The 21,201-nt window shown below is 38.5% G+C and overlaps 1 protein-coding gene across 1 annotated transcript; it reads left to right on the forward strand.

Moving 5' to 3' along the window:
* The first annotated feature begins 5,106 nt into the window (after positions 1–5,106).
* On the forward strand, positions 5,107–9,490 carry LOC122036000 (ERBB-3 BINDING PROTEIN 1-like). Its single transcript, XM_042595166.1, has 10 exons — positions 5,107–5,265; positions 5,335–5,447; positions 5,532–5,616; positions 5,706–5,855; positions 5,943–6,096; positions 8,005–8,220; positions 8,347–8,483; positions 8,590–8,681; positions 8,858–9,037; positions 9,262–9,490. Exons 2-10 carry the CDS (start codon positions 5,354–5,356, stop codon positions 9,324–9,326), a joined length of 1,173 nt encoding a protein of 390 aa, XP_042451100.1. The 5' UTR covers positions 5,107–5,265; positions 5,335–5,353; the 3' UTR covers positions 9,327–9,490.
* The last annotated feature ends 11,711 nt before the right edge of the window (positions 9,491–21,201 follow it).

A 21,201-nucleotide genomic window follows, 5' to 3' on the forward strand; every position in this document is an offset into this window, starting at 1 on the left:
CTTAACAAATGAATCAATTCAAATTGAAATCCTAAATCGAGTTGCAAAACTTGAGAAAGATAATTTTTGATTAAAAAATGAAATAGTTAAACTAAAAGAGTTACTTGAAAAATTTACAACTAGATCCAAATATCTTGACATGATACTTGTTGGTACGGGAAGCATCCGACGATTGAACCGTTGTTTTGATAATGACAAACGAATTCAAAGTTAAGGTTATGTTGTTATCTAACAAGGTTCATGGAGTTTGCAGGAAAGTCCTAAGTGGTACTTAGGCAAAAATCCTAGTTGCGGTTAGGCAGGGGGAAAACCCTAGGGGTGGTAACCCTAGGTCATAGGGGACAGTAATCCTATGCGGAAAGTCTTGGCGGATCGAGGGCTTTAGGCAAAAGTACTAGGGGGTGGTAACCTTAGGTGGAAAGTCCTGGTGTCACGAACTAGGTGGAAGACTGGATGAGTCGAGAAGCGGAAGTCCAGCAGAGAGTCTGGAAGCATCGAGCGCCGAGCAAAAGTCTAGTCGATCTGGAGGATCGTACTGGCAACAGGTAAAACTCCTGAGTGGAGTAGGTGAGGACGCGTTCCTCGCAGAGGGAACAGTAGGCGTCGGGTCGACCTAGGATTTCCGATTGAAAATCTGAAGTCAGATCCGGACAGTCCGAAGACTGTCAGAATATCATATTGATTAATATCTGTGCTAACTTGGTTTTGCAGGATGTGTTTGCAGACTAACATGTTTTGCAGGGCTAAAAACTAGAGTTTAGTCTCGGAGGAACAGTGTCCGAGGCACCTCCATGGAGCTTGAGGCGCCTTGGGTGCAAGCCGAAGCCAGCTGTCCAGAGGAACTAGAAGCGCCTCGGATGAAGCTGGAGGCACCTTGGACCAAGGCTTGAAGGTGCCTTGAGGAGGCTTGAAGGCGCCTTAAACCTGATAGGGTGCGACCAGGCTTGTGCTGATCCACCCGTGCGACTCGGCGGCCTGGTGGCGCCTTGGACAGGCTTGGAGGCGCCTCCAACATAGTATAAAAGAGGGGTTCGAGGCAACACTCACAACAATTGAATCCAAGCAATCCTTTGCGACGAACGGCTAACGACACGATCCCGAAGTGCTGCGACAACCTTCCGACGACCCGGAGCTTCATTTTTCTTCATCTTTTGTTGTCGGTATACTCTTTTAGTGCATTTAACTGTAAAACTTATTGTACTCTTATCGATTCTATAGTTGTTGCCCACCGAAAGCAGTCAACGACTGTGGGCCTTGGAGTAGAAGTCGTCATAGGCTTCGAACCAAGTAAACGACCTATGTTCGTGTTGTGATTGTTCTCATATTATTTTCCGCTGCGTTATTACCCTTATTACTCGTCAAGTTTTATGAAATCGATTCCGAAACACAAAATAGCCATGAGCGCTATTCACCCCCTCTAGCGCTTCTCGATCCAACAATTGGTATCAGAGCGGGGTCGCGTTGATCTGGTGCAACCACCAATCACGTAATTTTTTTCGTGGTGTTTTTCAATTTTACGGAGTAAATTAGAATCTAGCTTAATAGTTACATTCTAATTCTTTTTACGAATCGACTTTTGCTCGAAGTTGGTGCAACACCACTCGAGCTCGTAATCTTAACTTTATTTCCCGCACTGCTAATCCAAGACATAGTCTTGGGACATCTCTTCTATTATTTTTTGTTTTGCATACTATCAATGGCCCAACAAGAGGGTTTCAGCACTGTTTGTCCCCCGCTCTTCACCAGAGAAGATTTCGGGTACTGGAAGGGACGAATGAAAACCTTCCTCAAAATCCAGTTCGAGACGTGGATGATCGTCAAGACCGGACTGCAACTACCAACCGACGAAGATGGCAAGCCTACACCCTGCGAAAAATGGGAACCCACCCTAATCAAGAAGGTGAAAGCCGATGCCAGAGCGACCTGCACCCTCCAATGTGGCCTGACCAAAGAGGAGCTCAACAGAGTTGGTCCGTATTCAACCGCAAAGGAGCTGTGAGAGAAACTAATAGAACTGCACGAGGGCACCTCAGACACCAAAGTAAGTAAACATGATTTATTTTTTAATAAACTATATAATCTAAAGATGCAAGAAGGTGAGGCGGCGAGTTCACTCCACGCTCGTATTCAAGACATCCTCAACTCCCTCCACGGAATCGGGCAAAAAGTCGAAAATAGGGATATCATCGGGAATGCTCTTAGTGCTTTTCCAAGGAGTACATTGTGGGCATCAATGGTAGATGCCTACAAAGTCTCTAAAGATTTATCCAGTATAAAATTAGATGAATTATTTTCTGAGTTTGAACTACACGAGCAGACTAATGCACAGCCAATCGAGAAAGGTGTAGCTTTGCTTCCAGGTACCAGCAGAACTCGCGAACCAAAATCACGACGAAGAACTGAACCCGAGTCGGAAGAAGAACCCGACTCAGACGATGAAGATGACGAACTGACAATCGAGCTCGTAAACCTCGTGAAGAAGCTCTATAAGAAGAAGAAGGGCTTCAACAAAAGAGACCTAAAGAAGACAGTACAATCCAAGGAGATTCAACCCAATTCAAAAGTTAAGTTCGAGGTAATCTGCTACGGGTGCAACCAGAAGGGGCACATCAAGGCCAACTGCCCTAATCAGAAGGACGCAAAGAAGCGAAGGAAGAAGACCCTCAAGGCGACATGGGATGAATCGTCCTCAGAAGATACCGACGACGAACTCGATCAGATGAGTCTCCTCGCACTGATGGCCCAGGACCAGATCGATGTGTCTGAGAGTGAAAGCGAGTCAGAAGTAGAATCGGAAAGAAGCCACGGATTCGTATCCGTTTCTGAAGGGCCAGACCCCGCTGTAAGTATTCCTCAACTAAATAATTTAGTCAATTATTTATTACGCAAATTAGCAAAATCAAATATTAGGGTCAAGTAACTTCTAAAGGAAGTAGCAGTCCTTAAAGAAGTGACTAACTCCAAAACCTTGCCTGACCCAGTTCAGACTGGAAGTTCAACTCAAGTTCAAAAACTTGAGGAAGAAAATTCTAGTCTGAAAACTCAGGTCAAGGATTTGGAGAAAACGTTAGAACGATTTTCTTTGGGCTCCAAGAACCTTGACCAAATTCTTGGGACACAAAGAGCCGTTTACAATAAAACTGGGCTAGGATATAAAATCAAAAGAAAATATAGATCTTATCTATCCTTAGTAAACAGACCAAATAGTAAATCAATCCAAGCATGGGTACCCAAGTCCGACTTGATCAATCAAGCTGGACTTGGTCAATATTGGATCCCTAAGGATCAAATACATTACCTCGATAGACCATATCAAGATTATGATCCAGGAGGAGCTAGTAGAAAAACTATATTAATAAAAAGAATTTAATTAAATTTAAATTTTAAATTAAAATTCAAATTAAATCAAATTAAATTTAAAGTTGAAATTAAAATTCAATCTAAAATTAAATTTAAAGTTGAAATTAAAATTCAAATTAAAAAATCAGATTAATTCAAAATTTAAATCAATTTATAAAATAAATTCGTACAAAATCTTAAAAATACAAGGGAAGGCTCCAGAATAGCTGGCACCTCCAAAACTTAATCTACCCGACAAGGGTAACCAAGAATAGACTATCCGGCAGGGTAATTAAGGGTAGAATAAAAAGGGCGAGGTTTAACTTGACTAACGGTATTGATGAAGTATTTGATGATAGTACGTTGGGGAAGCTTAGTCATCACATGTCTAGGAAGATATGACTTCGACCTGGTACATTTGGCTAAGTGGAACTGACCGAAACTACCCTTTATAGATCCTAACTAGTTAGACCAAGGTTTTGTACTAAGTTCAATGGGTACGACTATTTGGAATTTTTTTTAATTTTTAAGTTTTTATTTTTTTCTTAATTTTTTTTTATTTTTTCATGTTTTTTTAATTTTTTTTTATATTTTTTATATTTTTATTTTTATGTTTTTAACGTTTTTTTTATTATTTTTTACTTTTTATTTTTTTTTTAATGTTTTCTCATTTTCTTTATGTTTTTAATATATTTTTAATATTTTTCTATTTTAAAGTTTTTTTACCATTTTTTATTTTTTTTATTATTTTTATGATTTTTTATTTTCTTTATGTTTTTTATTATTTTATTTTTTATATTTTTCTATTTTTTCTTTATGCTTTTCTTTTTTGTCATATTTTTCTCGTATCTGAGGGTATTTTGGGAAAAAAATTCGTTAACCTCGAAATCAAGAAAAATCTCAGTTTTCCGAAGTTTTTCGATTCCTGGTTGCATGCTCCTTTTGTTGACGTATCGGGCATGGAACATTATTCGGGAATTATCAATTATCTAAATCAAACAGGATTTTTGTTGATAACCTTAGATGGATAACCAAGGTTATCCAGAATAACCCCCAACCAAACACACCCTAAAGGTAAAATTTAATTGGTTTAAATCCAGAGCTAAAAAAATAATTAAAAAAATACTATTAGACACCCTAATTATATTCTTATTGAGCAGCTAATTTTTTTAACTTGAACATTATAATTAAATCCTTAAACACTAATGATAAAATTTAATTGACTTAATCTAAGTTAAAATATTTAAAAAATTTAAATTAATCAAAATATATATATATATATATATATATATATATATATATAGTCGTGTTTTGATTCAAATATATTATAACTTAATTTTTAAATTATAAATTATAAATACATATATCTAAAATAAGAAAAATTATGTGAACTAGTTTCATACCTAATAGTAAAAAAGTGAATACGCACACTCGAGCACCCCCATCAATTCATTCCAGAATTAATACGGAGGAGGTAAATCATGGATGACTATTAATTTTTGAAATAGTGATTAACACATAAAAAAAATATTTATCTTAATTTTATTGAGATTTGAATTTTAAATCTCAGGATGACAACGTGCGTTAATTATTAGACTCATCTGAAGGATTGAACTAGTATCATGTCTAAACAGTATCTCGGGCGCATGCCATTTTATTTTGCAAGAAGAATTAGAACCGAAAAAAAAAAATTAGAAGCGTCGCGGAAAGCGAATTAAACTCCCCATGGGTCACCTCCCGCACGTGTTTCTCTCATGCTCGTTTAGTGATAACTGGTCACGGTCACCCCATCTCTGCCCTAAGCCGCCGCACAAGTCTCAGAACTCGTGTACTGGCGTCGACGCTACCGTCGCTCTGATAGGGTTTTTCCGATAGGAGGAAACCTTCCTAACCATTGCTACTTTCCATTTCATTTTCATTTTCCAGGTATTAATCCATCTCCTGCTTATTCCGATCCATTCCCCCTTATTTTACCTCTTTTGTTTTGGCGTTTAGGATTTAAGGTTTTAGCGAAATGTCGGATGACGAAGCGAGGGAGGAGAAGGAGTTGGATCTCACTTTCCCAGACGTTGTTACCAAGTACAAGACCGCGGCAGAGATTGTTAACAGTAATGCTCCCCAACCTTTCTTTGCCTTTTCTTCGTTTAGTGAAGACGTTACTCGTTAGAGATTTAATCTATTATCATGTGCAGAGGCCCTTCAATTGGTGGTATCTCAGTGCAAGCCCAAAGCTAAGGTTGTTGATCTATGCGAGAAAGGCGACTCCTTCATCAGAGAGTATGCATGCTTTCTAGTCTAGCACTGTGTTTTTCACTCAGTTAATGCGAGAGGAATAAAGTAAAGTAGCAAGTTGTTGATGCCTATAGGCAAACTGGTAACGTGTACAAGAATGTGAAGAGAAAGATTGAAAGGGGCGTAGCTTTTCCAACATGCATTTCTATCAATAACACCGTGTGCCATTTCTCACCCCTTGGCAATGACGAGAATGTACTGGAAGAGAATGACATCGTTAAAATGTATATGTTGATTATCTAGATTGTTTTGTGACTCTCTACGATTTAATTCTTCTGAGGTTTTTGGGCAATATCTTCTCTGTGTTGCAGTGACATGGGGTGTCATATTGATGGGTTTATTGCTGTGGTAGCACACACTCATGTTATACAGGAAGGACCAGTGACTGGTAGAGCAGCAGATGTGATTGCTGCTGCCAATACAGCAGCAGAAGTTGCCTTGCGCCTTGTGAGGCCAGGAAAAAAGGTGCCTTTATATTTGACAAAGATGAAATTGTTAATAATCTTTCCTAACTATGTAGAGGGATTTTGAATTTAGTTTCTAATATATGCATTGCGAAGACGTTACAAGACTGCTCATTGTTCTAAGTCAACACTTCAAGCCACGTTGATGTTAATTCCAACTTCAATAGTACCATCATCTGGTGCGTATTTGACCAACTCAGTGTTGTGTCTTGCTCATGGTGACTGACGCTCAACCAATTTGCAATTTATGAAAATTAACTTTTACAAGCAATTGGTGTGTTAACTCTTGAAGGCAGTCGGAATAGCAAAGGAAATTGGGAAATTTCTGTTCATTTATGTCATCCTACACTTTCTGTTTTATATTTTCTCACACTAATTGTAATTTTTTTGTTTGGAGAATGTGATAAATTCTCTGTCTCATGGATGAATGCCATACAACATCTACTTTAAGATCTTTATCATTTTGATGGTTCTTCTTAAATTTTCTTTTATGATTTATTTATTTAAGTTCTTATTTGCTTATCAAAGAATCCAATGGATAAAAGGTCCGTTTAGTGAACATTGATTTTTAAGTGATCCATCTGAAATAATTAGCACAATCAATTTTCATGTCAACATTTACCTTGTTTCTATGCCATTAAGTTTGATACTTAGAAGCTGCAAATTGATGGCTGGGTCTTTCCTGGTTTAATCTTAGTTTCAGAATCGGAAAATTGATTGCTAGTGAAATCACCTAAGCAATATTTCTTTCAGTTGTAGCTGGCTGTAGTACGATTTGAACAAGACCTCTTAATACAACTGAATTAAATCATTTCCATCAAGAAATATAACAAAAGCAAATCAACCTTCATACATGTGGATTGCTTCAATTTGAACCAAATAATTAAAATCATTCATTAAAATTGTTCTTTTGAACACTGAATTAAACTATAGATATAGTGTGGTAATTTTCAAACTGAACAATGCAAAATATTCTGTTTAAAGTGTACAGAACATGTTTTATTTTTATGTGTTTTCTGTATGAATTGATAATAGACACATGTACTTGTTGGGAATTCCTGAAGGACATGATGGCTTAGACTTTAATAATTGATGGAATGACCTCTTGGATCTGACCCAGTGTCTTTCATAATTTTCAGTATTGTTTTTTTTGTTTGTTTCATGCTCACTTTGAATTTTATTTAAATCTAGATATGGTAGAACAGTCATGATTCATTTTGCCTGACATGTAGACAGTAATTTCATCAATCATTTCAATACTATCATTTCTCGAGTAAGATATTCTAGTTGTTTGAATTTTGGATTGTATCTAGAATCTAACAGTCATTTGTATATAAATATGAGAAAGTGATCGAAAAGTTCTTCTATTTTGTAATTTATGTTACAATCTTGTTCATTTAGATAGTAATGGTAATGGTGCTGATGCTAAGGTACAAGAAACAAGTTCTCCTTGATTCAAATTTCTAAATTTGAAACATTGTAGGAAGAGGTTGGCATCTGTGTCATTGAACATGCAGATAGCTCATGGTTTCTCTTCATTTGTTCAGTTTTCTTGTCTGACTGTTACTAGGCAATTTGATTCTAGTAAGTGAGCCTTTTCAAGAAATATAAAAAAATGAATGTGTTTGATTAGTTCAAAGTATGTTTGGCCTGTTACCCAATTTCTTATCATGTTAAGTATTCCTTATCCTTTTAATATTTCGTATTTTTTTTCTCCTTTACAATACAGTATGTACAATGTCATCATCATTTTCAAGACCAGGAATGTACAGATCTAGTACTCTACAGTTTATTGATATGATTGTTTACTCTAACCAAATGGAACTCAATTTTGTATTAGCTGGTGCTTTTATATGCTTGTGATTTATTCCAATTTCAGTTTCTTAATCATGCCTCTTTTCTCTTATAGAATAAGGATGTTACAGAAGCTATTCAGAAGGTAGCTGCAGCTTTTGATTGCAAAATTGTGGAAGGAGTGCTTAGTCATCAGTTGAAGCAGTTTGTAATTGATGGAAACAAAGTAGTTTTAAGTGTTGGAAATCCAGAAACACGCGTTGATGAAGTGGAATTTGAAGAAAACGAAGTGTATGCAATTGATATTGTGACAAGTACTGGTGAAGGAAAGGTGAGTATGATGCTTGTGGGGGTTCTTTGCGATCAAGATCAGCTGTCACACTGCTGTACTAAATCATTCAATTTTTTAAATCTTCATGTTTGCTATTTGCTAAATCCTTTGATATTGGTTTTGTAGCCAAAACTGTTGGATGAGAAGCAAACTACTATTTATAAAAGAGCTGTCGATAAGAGCTATCAGTTGAAAATGAAGTCTTCAAGATTCATTTTCAGTGAAATAAGCCAAAAGTTTCCAATCATGCCATTTACTGCAAGGTTTGTTGTGCTAAGCTTTCAGCATAGACTTGTGTGGCCTCTTTTATTTATTTATTTATTTATTTATTTTTTCTTCAACCATGAGCTTCTTGTTTGTCGTCATCAGGGTTTTGGAAGAGAAAAGATCTCGACTTGGACTTGTTGAATGCGTGAGCCATGATCTTTTACAGCCATACCCTGTGTTGCATGAAAAACCTGGTATGCCTTTTGGCTCAGATGATTAATTGTCATTAGTTGAACCCTTTTCATTGCTTCATTATAAATACTATTGGAGGAAGCAATCGATGCCATTTATCGTAATCCAACACTTGCATTTTAGATAACAGTTCCACAGAGTATCAAATAACTAGACACCTGATGGTTTATATTTTCAGGGGAACTTGTTGCACACATCAAATTTACAGTATTATTGATGCCAAATGGGTCAGACAAGATTACCTCTCATCCACTTCAACAGATGCTGTCTACCAAGTCAATTGATGACCCTGAAATTAAGGCATGGCTGGCCTTGGGGACAAAAACAAAGAAAAAAGGTGGAGGAAAGAAGAAAAAAGGTGTGTAACTATTTTCTTATGTCAACTACTGGAAATCAATTGGTAATATCTGCCTGAGGAAATGTCCAAGTAGTTTAGAATTTCAAACATGGCATATATCTGCAGAAATAGGTGGTAAAATGTTTAATATACCTTCTATATGGATTCTAGATATTTGGTACATTAATGTAACAAAACTATTTTTTAATACTAGGTTTCTATTTGGTTATTTTTGCTACTTGTAGGGAAGAAAGGCGATGCACAAGATGAATCTGAACCAATGGATACTACAAATAGCACTAGTGCTTAGTGGATAAGAAGCCAATTTTTTTTCCTGTTATTTGAACTTGGCTTCTTCCAGCACCTCCCAACTTTTCGATAATTTACTTCAAAATCATATTGGAAACTAAAACAGATTACTTTGCTTGTGATGAAAAGATTTTGGTATTTATGAAATTCAAATGTTTTCAATTACAAGGTTGTGCATATCTTCAACCTTTAACTTTGTATTCATGTCTGCTTAGTTTGCTGCAAGTGTTGCTGAATAGTGTGCATGTTCCAGAAGACCACTGTTTCATTCTTCCAGTTATTTTGAGATTTCAGACCGTGTTGATTTGTTTTTTTTCGGCAATTTACCAAAACGGGCAAGTGGTTTGGCGTTTTTCCCATTTCAGCACTTGCTTTTGAAATTGTCAAAACAATGTACTCTCGTTGAGTTAATTTCCCATGGTCAGTTCTAATGAGATGTTTCGTGGCTTCACCCAAGGAGAGTTGACTCAAACAAGGCATGAGATGCTTTTTCTTATTAGTTGCGGAGCTTATCCAAACACCATGAGTTTTAAAGAAGCTCTGAGTCCCTAATTGTTTTTTGAAATTCATTTCTTTTTGTCATTAGGTTTCATGTTTGTGCAATGGTTGTCTTCTTTGTATTGTTTAGTCTTATTGTTGGTGTTGATCTGTGTTTGAGATCAGTAATGGATGTTCTATGGCTTTTTATCTATTTATGGAAAGAAGATTAGTTGTATTATCATTTAAGTAGTTTGTTTGTTTATTTTAAGGAGCTCACAAACATTATTGATTAAAAAGTTAAATCACATATTAGATTATCCGTAGGTATAATATACAGTTTTAATGTAACATTGAAAATAATAAACATAAATAGGGCTATAAAGATAAACCAACAACATTTGTGATGTTGGTTTTTAGAAATCAACAATACGAAAAATTAATAATATTGTGGTGATGATTTCTGGAAATCGATTGCAATGTGGTGGTATTGATTTTCAAAAATCAACAACACTTGTGTTGCTTGTTTTTGAAAATCAGTCTCATATTATAGATTTTTAAAAATCATCGTTGAAATTTGAGGAAGCGTCCTGGGTAATGGCTTTAGAAGTATGCTTTGCATGCTAAGGAATGTTGGCTCCCACCTCCTAATGTTGTTGTGGGGCTTGGTACACTGCAGGCCCTATTTGGGGGGGAGGGGGTTGTTGTTGTTGTTGTTGTTGTTGTTGTTGTTGTTGTTGTTGACGAGGCCTACTCTACATTCTTTATGTCGGAAACAATACTCTGCATTGTGAGGCTGCGGTAGAGGATGGTAGCAGAAGTGGGATGAGCCACGTCGGGGATCCAAATGTGGGAATTCTGACAGGTGCGGTCGAGGACTGAGGAGCTGAGGGAAGAGTTGGAGAGCACCAGGGTGTGGAAGTGTCACATGGAGGTGGCCAGCGGTGGTGAGAGAGTGAAAGAGATGGTGGGGGGAGTTGAAAGGGTGGTTCGAGATCAGTTGAGATTCTCTGTTCTCAAAATGGTGTGTCCCCATGTCCCCTCGTTGATTGGATGGTCATGATAATATCGTGATGTGCACTTCATCCTTGAGATATGATTTAAACCATCCGATCGGTGAGGGGACATGGGGGCACACCATTTTGGGGACAGAGGATCTCAACTCGTTCGGGATGCTGAGGAGTGGAAGCGAGAGTTTTGTGGGGAGAGCCAAGGAATAAGTTATTGTATTTTTGCAGTAGGAGATAAAAAGTTTGCAGGTAGAAAAAGAAGCTATTGGTAAAATCTTTGGAGGGATGAGAAGGAGAAGGAGAAACTTCTGTTTCATCTAGAAATTATGTAAATTCTGATGCTGATCATTTGTCATTGGATAGTCTTTGTTTTTGTTTATCGCCGGAAAAGGTTGATTTGTTTGATGTGATGTTCACTGTACTCCAAAATTTTTTATAAGCGATCACAAAGAGAATTTGTTTTTGATCGCAAATAGTAGAGCACAAACAAAACACAAGCATTCCTAGAATTTTATAGATCGTTTATTTGTTTAGTGTTCAATCGTCAGCAAGTTGAAATTTTTATGTGAATTCTAAAATCACAACAACATACGTCACTTATCTATGAATCAAACATTCATCTACTTCATCTGCAGATCCTGAGATTTCAACGGCTGGTACTCATCCAAGTACGCCTCTAGATGACCTGCCAAGCTCGACATGTCGAAGCTCTCATGGTGGTATGACTTCAAACGAAGTAGACCACGGTTTGCACTGTCAACGCGAGGAGGATCACCACCCCCAATAGGAGGAGCAGCGATAGCAGTAAGGTGAATCATTGCTGATTTTCAGAAATTAGTAACATGAAGTTGAATTGTAAACTTTAAGAGATCATAACTTTTGACTGAAATTGAATCACGAGACGTATAATAATAAAATCGAAACTTGTTCAGAGATATTCGATTTGATATATTATGTGTTTTGTAATAAAACCAGAATCAAAAGTTATGATCCCTCAAAGTTATAATTTATAATTGTAGTAGTTACGATTTGGTAGTTGCTACAACATGTTGCTGATCTTTAGTAGACCAATACTTTACATCAACACAATACATTGTGTTGTTGATTTGCAAACAATGTCATGTTGTTGATTTTGAAAAATCAGCAACACGATGTATTGTGTTGTGGGTTTCGAAAAACAATAGTTGATTTTGTTGAAGATCTCTAAATGAGCTTTGATTTGATATATTATGCATTCTGTGATTTAATCCTAGTCAAAAGTTATGATCTCTCAAAGTTTAATACAACAACAATGTGGTTACTGGTCTTTCGAAGATCAACAACACCTTGTAGCAGCTACGAAATCACAACTTCTACAACTTATATCAAATTGAAAATCTTTAAACAAGCTTCGATTTGTTATATGGTGCGTTTAGTGATTTAATTCAGTCAAAAGTTATGGTATTTTGAAGATCAGGCGTAAACAACAACACAATATATTGTATTGCTAATTTCAGTAGTATAAAATCAGCAACAACATGTTACTAAGTTAAACTTTAAGATATCATAACTTTTGACTCGGGTTGAACCATGAGACATAATATATCAAATTGAATATTGTTCAGATTTAATATATTGTGCATCCCGTGGTGTAATCTCAGTTAAAAGTTATGGTCTCTGAAATCAGCGACATTTGTTACTGATTTTTTGAAATCAACGACACAATGTTATTGATTTTCGAAAATCAGTGTTGTGTTGTTGATTTTCATAAATCAGTAAGACAATCTTGCTGATTTTAAAAAAATCAACAGCAACATGTTGTTGATTTAAATTTTTAGAAATCATAACTTTTGATTTCCGGAAATTAGTAACATGGGGTTATTTTCGCAAATCAGCAACAACATGTAATTGCTGATTTTTAGAAATCAGCAATACAGTGTTGCTGATTTTCAGAAACCAACCACACAAGTATTGTTGGTTTATCTTTATGACTCTATTTATATTTATTTTCGATATATTACATTGAAACTGTATATAATATCTGCAAATAATTTAGTCTTGATTTAATTTTTCAATCAATAATCTTCATCATTCTATGTGAGCTCTTTAAAATAAACAAATAAAATACTCAAAAGATAATACAACCAATATTCTTTTGATAAACATATAAAAAAGCACAGGACATCCATTATTGATCTCAAACACAGACCAACATCAATGATAAAACTAAATAATACAAGGAAGACAACCATTGTGTAGGATCATTACACACATGCGAGGGGAGGGGGGGAGGGGAGGGTGAATCACGTGGATCATTACACACATTCGATTTTTAAATGTGAGTACGCAACGGAATAAAATAAAGTAGAAATCGAATAACACAAGTACATGAGGAGTTACTTGACAGAGCCTTCTACGACTCCTATTTAAAGATCCACAATCTCTCAGACAGTATCGACGGGCAATACACTAAAAACCTCTTTCTGAACTGCCAGAAAAGGGAACCGAGTACAATAGAAAACTAAGGACAAGTATAATAATCTACATTTTCCTTTATGTAATAATTAAACACTTAATTAAAACTTTCATTGCCTAACACTTGAAGATTTTTGGATTGAACTTGATGTCAGACGACTTCTCAGCAGTAGTAGAGTGTAGCAATGTCATAGTATAGTGGGAGGATGAAGTCAGAGCAGTTGGAATATCAAATGATCGCGTATAGAAGTTCTGCATTGAAGATTGGCCGAACCTCCCTTTTATAGAGCATTAGAGGCACCTCCAATGTCACTCGAAGTGCCTTCAACCCCAAAACTCATCCCTGAAGAAGTGGCTCCTCATCCTTTACGAAGCTTTCTGCCTTATCCGCTCAAGGGTGCCCTTATTGAGCTCTGAGGCGCCTTCGCGTCATGCTCCAGGACACCTCCAGTGACATGGAAGGCGCCTCCGCTCCTTTCCATGCGGGCCTTCGGCCAAGCTAGTCGAGGCGCCTCCAATCGCATAGGAGGCGCCTCAGGCATTGTTCACTCGAGTGTGCCTTGTGCATTTTTACTTCTGTAAAACAAGTTAGTCCAAAAATAAAGTGTAACATACAAAACAAAGTTAGCACAATAATAAAATGATATTATTAATTAAATCTTGTCTTCCTGAGACTATGATCTAGTCACAGTCTCAGTGTAAGTTTTCAAAATAGACCTAAACTGGACCTGCACTTAAAGCCCCTAATTGAAACTCACTCTCATTGGAACACTCTCCTCCAATGACTTACCTTACTTACCATACAGAATCACTTGACTCTGTTGGGATTCAATCAAAGTCCTATATTGGAAAGGGTTGGGAAAGATCATGGGTTTAAAAGAATGTATGATATCTCCATTGGTATGAGACATTTTGGGTAGAACCATAGTTTGTAAAATCGCGATCCAGATCATAGGATTGTACGATCCTACGATCTGAAATCGATCCAGGATCATGCAGAATCAATTTTTACAGTAGGATCAGAACAGAATCGGTAGGATCGGAGTAGAATCGAAGCAGGATCGGTGGAAACTTTGAGAGGTTATAACTTTTTACTCTGATTGAATCACGGGGCCTATAATATATCAAATCAAAGCTCGTTAAGAGATCTTTAATAAATTTTAAAGTTTATCCTTAATCACCCTATTTTAAATCCAAAAAATATCATTGAAATCCTTTTCGAATGCCTAAAAGATTCTATCTTTTTTTCGTCTTGTTAGTGTTTTAAATTATTTAAACATATGTTTAATTATTTTTGAGTTAGTTTTTTATCAATAATATTTTGTCATTTCTTTTCCCCAAAATGATGAGTTTTTAGATGCCTATTGTCTAGTATTGCGTGGCATCAACCAATTTTTAGAAAATTATTTTCAGCGTTCATATTTTAATCAAAATATTCAATAGCTTTTGTTATGTACATTAGGTGCTTTGTTGCCCTTTAAATTAAATCATCTTATAAACCAAGAAAATATTTTTGACGTCGTATGTGTTATTGTTATTGTGTTAATAGAAATTTTATATTCTTTTATTTTATGATATGAAAATATAAATATTATTACTATGCAAAAATGGTAGTTAAATTACTAGTTAATTTAAATTTTTACATATAATAATATAATCTGAGATGTTGAGTGTAAATGATTGCATATATATGCAAAATTAGTTGTCTATTTATATGTAAATAAGTTTTTTAGGCATTTTTTAAAATTATTAATCATGTATGATAAGATTTTAAGGGTTTTTGGTAGGATCATATGATTCTACGATCCGATCCTGACCCTAAATGGATTCTACGTAGGATCGCGATTCTACAAACTATGGGTAGAGCCAAAGAGTAAAGAAATGAGGGTCTAGGTCCAATGTGGACAATATCATGTCATTTTGAAGGTATGTGGACATCCTTTAGATACAATAAATGGTATCAGAGCAATGGTCTAAACCAGATACCATGTGGGCGGCCTTGAACGAAGTTGAGGAGAGGCTCGGAGTAGGTCAGGGTGATTGAATGCTTGCGGGGAGTGTTGATACAGTCTGACCTGGATGTTGTTTTGATGTTGACACTGATTTAAGTTTGAATCAGATATTAAATTAACTCAGATTAATTACTAATCAAGGTTGACTTGGTTAACCTGATTGACCTGATTGGGAAAAGTCCAAGCGAGGAGCTTGGCACGGGAAAGTCCTGGTGAGTGAAGCCAGGCAGTGGGAAAGTCCTAACTGGGATGTTAGGCAGTTGGAAAGTCCTGGTGAGTGAAGCCAGGCAGTGGGAAAGTCCTAACTGGGATGTTAGGCAGTTGGAAAGTCCTGGTGAGTGAAGCCAGGCAATTGGAAAGTCCTGGTGAGTGAAACCAGGCAATTGGGAAGTCCAAGTGTGGAAGCTTGGCATGTATGGTCGGAGAGGGTTCGGTAGCACGCTCTCTGGACCGTCGGGGGTGAGGACAGCAAGCTTGGAAGTTTGACTCGAGACTCACAGTTTTGGATCGGTCTGCAGACCGATCCAGTGGCACGATGGCATGGCTGATCGGTCTGTAGACCGATCCAGTTGCCTGATCGATCTGCAGACCGATCAGGCAACACTCAGTAGCACACTGAGTGTATACTGATCGGTCCGGGGACCGATCAGGCAAAACTCAGTAGCACACTGAGTGTATACTGATCGGTCCGGGGACCGATAACACTCAGTAGCACACTGAGTGGATACTGATCGGTCCGGGGACCGATCAGATGATCCTCAGTAGCGCTGAGTGGATACTGATCGGTCTTACGGACCGATCCAGCTGAGTCCTGATCGGTCCACAGACCGATCAGGCTTCGGTGCCAGATTCGCGTGAAGGGGTGGATCGGTCTTGGGACCGATCAGACAAGCACCTGATCGGTCACCAGACCGATCAGTGACGATAAATAGAAGCGTGGATCGGTCTGCTGACCGATCCACAGTATGGCTTGTTTTGCATGCGCTTTCTCTTATTGTTTCTGATTCGCAATTGCTTTTACCTATTTCGTTTCTAACCATCTGCTGTAAGCTTTCTCGAAGTTACAGGTTACAGATTACAGATTACTTGATGTTGGGTGAATTCAAATTAAGGATCATTAGTAGAAGGCGACGAAAAAGCTTTTGCTGTGTCTCGCTGCGGACAAACCAGTTTTGGTAGCAACGTCTCGTTTGCGATCTGCTGGCAGCCGTTTGGTCGAAATCAGCTTGACTTGTGCTGATAGGTTCAAGCTCAGAGGTACCAGTGGAAACGAGGATGCCATTGGTGGGAGCTGAGACAATCAGACAAGGAAGAAGCGTGATTGGCGACGTCGTGGACGGTTGCAGGGATTTGCAGGGATTTGCTGCAGAGATCCGTTACAGAGCAGAGGGAGAGGAGAGGCTCTCGTGATAATGCTTTTTGTGCTCTTGCTGTGAAAAACACTGAAGGAAAAAAAAAACTCTCTGGAAGATCGAAGCAGTGTGCTTGTTCTTCGCTGATTGTGGCTGTGAGCTTCTTTTGATCATTTCACTTGAGCCACTACTGTAAGTCTTGTGCTAAATTTCTTACTGCTGTTAAAGACTTTGTGGAGAGGTTACTCCACCGAGAAGGAGAATCCTTTAGCCGGATAGCTTCCGGGGTGTGATCTACCGAAAGATCAAGAGGATTCGTCCACCTTACGGACACGCCGAGGAGTAGGGGCAAGTTATCCCCGAACCTCGTAAATCTCTGAGTTAGTGTGCTGTGCTTTCTTGTTTTAGTTTTCTAATTCCGCTGTGCTAACAAAGTTCTTGAAGAAATTTGTGTTTAGTGTTTTTCAAAGAGGCTATTCACCCCCCTCTAGCCATCTAAGGTCCCAACAGGGAGGCCCGGAGTAAGTTAGGATGACTGGATGTTCGCGGGAAGACCTGGACCATGAGAGTAATTTGTTGGGACCTTGACGACCGCTAGAGGGGGTGAATAGTGTCTCACCCAAAACGTCGCTTCCTACACTCGTTAGTACGCAGTGGAAACAAAGATACTAACAAACACAAGGAAAACTAACCCTAGAAAACAATAAAGACAAGAAGCAAACCAATACACGTTCGTTTAACGTGGTTCGGAGATAAAGCTCCTACTCCACGACTGTTCGTAAGATGAACGATCCCGATCTGTCAGTGGATGATTCCCCGGAGAACTTCCAGCTAGCTCGCATAGCTCCTTATGGGTGGAGAAACTTCACCATAACTCACACAAGACCACACTAGATCACTTGAACACTTGAAGACTTTAATTAGGGATAACCACCACTAATTTCGTCAACCATGCCTAAGCACCCCGAGCTCTATTAAATATAGCTCGAGAGAAAATACCAAGTTATTTTTCCACCACCAGTCGATTGGTAAAAACAACAGTCGATTGGTCCTAAGTGGAATTCGACTGTTACAAGCCAACTGCTCGATACCAGTCGACTGATGAAAACACCAGTTGACTGATTCACATGGGTTGAGCGAACAGAGACATTCTGTTCATTACCAGTCAACTGATTAAAATATCAGTCGACTGCTACAGTACTGCTACAATAACTGCTATAATAAAATCCTAAACCTAGGATTTTATCCTGAGTACAATCTCTCATGCAATCGTCCTTGCCCGCACAACCTAGACTTAGTCTTCTAGCCTTCTCCATCAGCCTCGCATCCCTCGAGTGCCTCCCCATCTTTCACGCCTTGCCTTTTGAAGCTTCCATCGGCCTTGTCATTATTGTCGAGTCTTCCTTTACCAAGAGGTCACACCTCTGAGACTTCATCCATTGCCAAGTCACACTTAGATTTACGTTGCCAAAACTACATGCTTGGACTTACACTGCCAAGACTTATCCTTGACTTTCCTCCTTTGTTAAAATCACACTTGGACTTTCTTTATTGTACTTGTATTTTACACACTTACAATTCATATCAAATACAATAATAAACCTAACTTAAACTTTTGCCTAAATATCAAAACCTAGGGTACCTAGATTGCTCCAACATAATTGTGGTCCTTCGTTTGAGGGGAGGATTGTTGGGATTCAATCAAAGTCCCACATTAGAAAAATTTGGGAAAGATCATGAGTTTAAAAGGACGTATGATATCTCCATTAGTATGAGGGCTTTTGGGTAGAGCCTAAGAGCAAATCCATGAGGGCCTAGGCCCAAAGTAGACAATATCATGTAATTGTGAAGATATGTGGACATTCTTTAGACACAACAGACTCTACTTCGGCTCACGAGGTCTTCCCGCCAGTTGTCAGGTTTACAGACCCAACTGGACTTCGGCTAGTTGTCAAGTCTCGCGGACTCAGCCGAACTTTCTGCCAGATATCGGGTTACTCCTTGACCTATCTGGATTTTCCGCCAAATATCGGGTCACTCCTTGACTTATCTAGATTTTTTGCCAAATATCGGGTCACTCCTTCACCTATTTGAACTTCTGCATCAGCTACCAAGTCATCCAGACCTAGCTAGATTTCAGTCTGGTGTCAGACCCATCAAGTCCTGCACAGTTGATAGAAAGGTTAAATCACACAACATCTAACTTTAATTCATTTGTCATTTATCAAAATTTAGGTTTGATCATTGACGCCAATTGCACCAACACATTGCACTAGCATGAAACCTAGTGGCAAAGAAAATGAGTTTCCAAGAGCGATTAGGGACTCAGAGCTTCCTTGAAAATGCATTGCTAAGGGTGTCTAGATGAGCTTCATAACTAGTAGGAAAAATCATCTCATGCCTTGTTAGAGCCAACTTTCCTTGGGTGAAGCCGTAAAATGTCTCACTGAAGGGTTAGAATTGACCATGAGGTTAATCCATCAACAGGCAATTGAGATTTTAGAATCGAAAGGCATCTCACGATCGAGAAGGCTTCATTGAGATGCACTACTTGGGTCTTCAATTGAGACTGGAGTGGCTTCTGCGAAGAGGAGCAAGCATTAAAAGAGAGTTCTTGACATTCTATCTAATATTTGTTTAGCAATGAACTCTGATAATAACATAATAATAATAGAATAATTTCAAAGGAAAAAAAGTACTTTGATAGATAATAAATTGTAAAACACAACTTTAAAAGCTCAAACAGGAGCTTCCATCAAGCCATTACTTTCTTCTCTCATCCTTTAACCAAGTCATTAGTCAATGTCCTCAATATCCACATATTCTTCACACCCTTCTTTCTTGGTGTCACGCCCCAGAGGAGTCCCAGCCAGAGGAAAAATCCGGCAGCATCTCCCCTGTACATGTGATAATCTGAATCATTTATACAACCACAAGTATGCATCAGCCACACACGGCTGAAAAATATACACAACCACACAGTTATATATTAAACAGCCCACACGGCTGGACTAAAAACACAACTGATGTGCGTAGATTATATATATACTTTTATGCATGTCTTGACTCACATTCACTTGTATTTCATTAGCATAATCTGTTTATTGCACCCTATTTCATTGTAATGTCATACTTCCAGTATATTTTGTTCGGAGATCTGTTCTTTGCTTGTTTTTATTGACAGGACGCTATTTGAAGCGAAAATGGAATAAAAACGCACACAGGAGTTTGGGTCGTGTAGGGCACACGACCGTGTGGCCATTAGCATGTTCAGGCCGTGCCTAGAATCCAGATTTGAAGAGGGCCACGGCCGTGTGAGACATACGACCGTGCCAACATCCCGTGGCCAAGCAACATACGGCCGTGCCAAATGGCACGACCGTGTGACCTCGACAAAGAAAAAAAAGGCCACAACCATGTGAGCCATATGGCCGTGTGACTCAACCCGAGAAGAAGCCGTGTGAGGCCGTGTAGATTCCACACGGCCGTGTGACGAAGAACACGGGTCTTGCCACGCCAAAACAGGGCTGTGCTGAATCTGGGCAGATTGTAGACCGTTCGTAATTTGGCCATAACTTTGCGCTCCGTTGGAGTTTCGGGATGTTCTTTATATCGAAACGTAGATGACTTCAAGATCTACAACATTTCTTCAGATCCAACAGAGAGAAAGCATTGTCTGCCCATGCTAAATGGCACGGCCGTGCCTCCCAACCACGGGTTCAACTGGACCTCCGCCCAGACTGCAGACCAAACTTTGAACCGTCATAACTTTCGTCTCGGTTGGAGCCATGGCTCGATCCAAGTATCAGATTGAAGATAGTTTCAAGAGATACAACTTTGGTTCAGGGTAAATCACGAGAAAACCTGGTTTAATGGGTGAAAAACTCGGTTTACCGAACCCCTGTAATCCTGATTTTCCTGGGCAGCTTGGAGGAGGTATAAAAGGGTCAAGAACCCTATTCTTGGGGCATCTTTTGGTTTGAGATTTCGTCCCTCTCCTTCGGAAAGCGTTCTCCCCTTCGGAGGAAACCCTAGAGCTTCATCCACCGCCATCCCTTGACGTTCCATCCATCTCTAGAGCAAGGAGGCATCCCCAAGACATTGGAAACCTCGGCAAGCATCTCTTTTTCCCCTTCTTTTCACATCAATGGTTGCAAGTATGTTTTACTTTATGTTTTGGGGTTGTTTTTCTCTCACAATGGAGTAGATCTCCTTTTTTTATGGATATAGGGAGTAGTTTTGATGTATGAACTAGTGTACGCTAATTTCCTTGTTCAATGAAGGTTTTATGCCATTCTCTACTTATGTTGTGCCTCTTATGTGTTTGATAAAGCGTGTGAATGGTATAAGCATGTAGACATGAGGGATTTATCTCCTTATTAAGGTTGCTACTAGACTGGATAACCAGGGGGGGGTCCCTAGTGACAGGATACCCATTCAACCAGACATATTATGCCCTTAGTGACAGAGGACATCGATACTTACCCAATTTCTAGAGTCAAAAGGTCTTAACATAGGGATTAATCCTTAAACATGGAGGGTAAGGAAGTGACTATGCATTAGGGACATAA

Source organism: Zingiber officinale, unplaced genomic scaffold (genome assembly GCF_018446385.1).
Source record: "Zingiber officinale cultivar Zhangliang unplaced genomic scaffold, Zo_v1.1 ctg129, whole genome shotgun sequence".
Classification (NCBI taxonomy): Eukaryota; Viridiplantae; Streptophyta; class Magnoliopsida; order Zingiberales; family Zingiberaceae; genus Zingiber; species Zingiber officinale.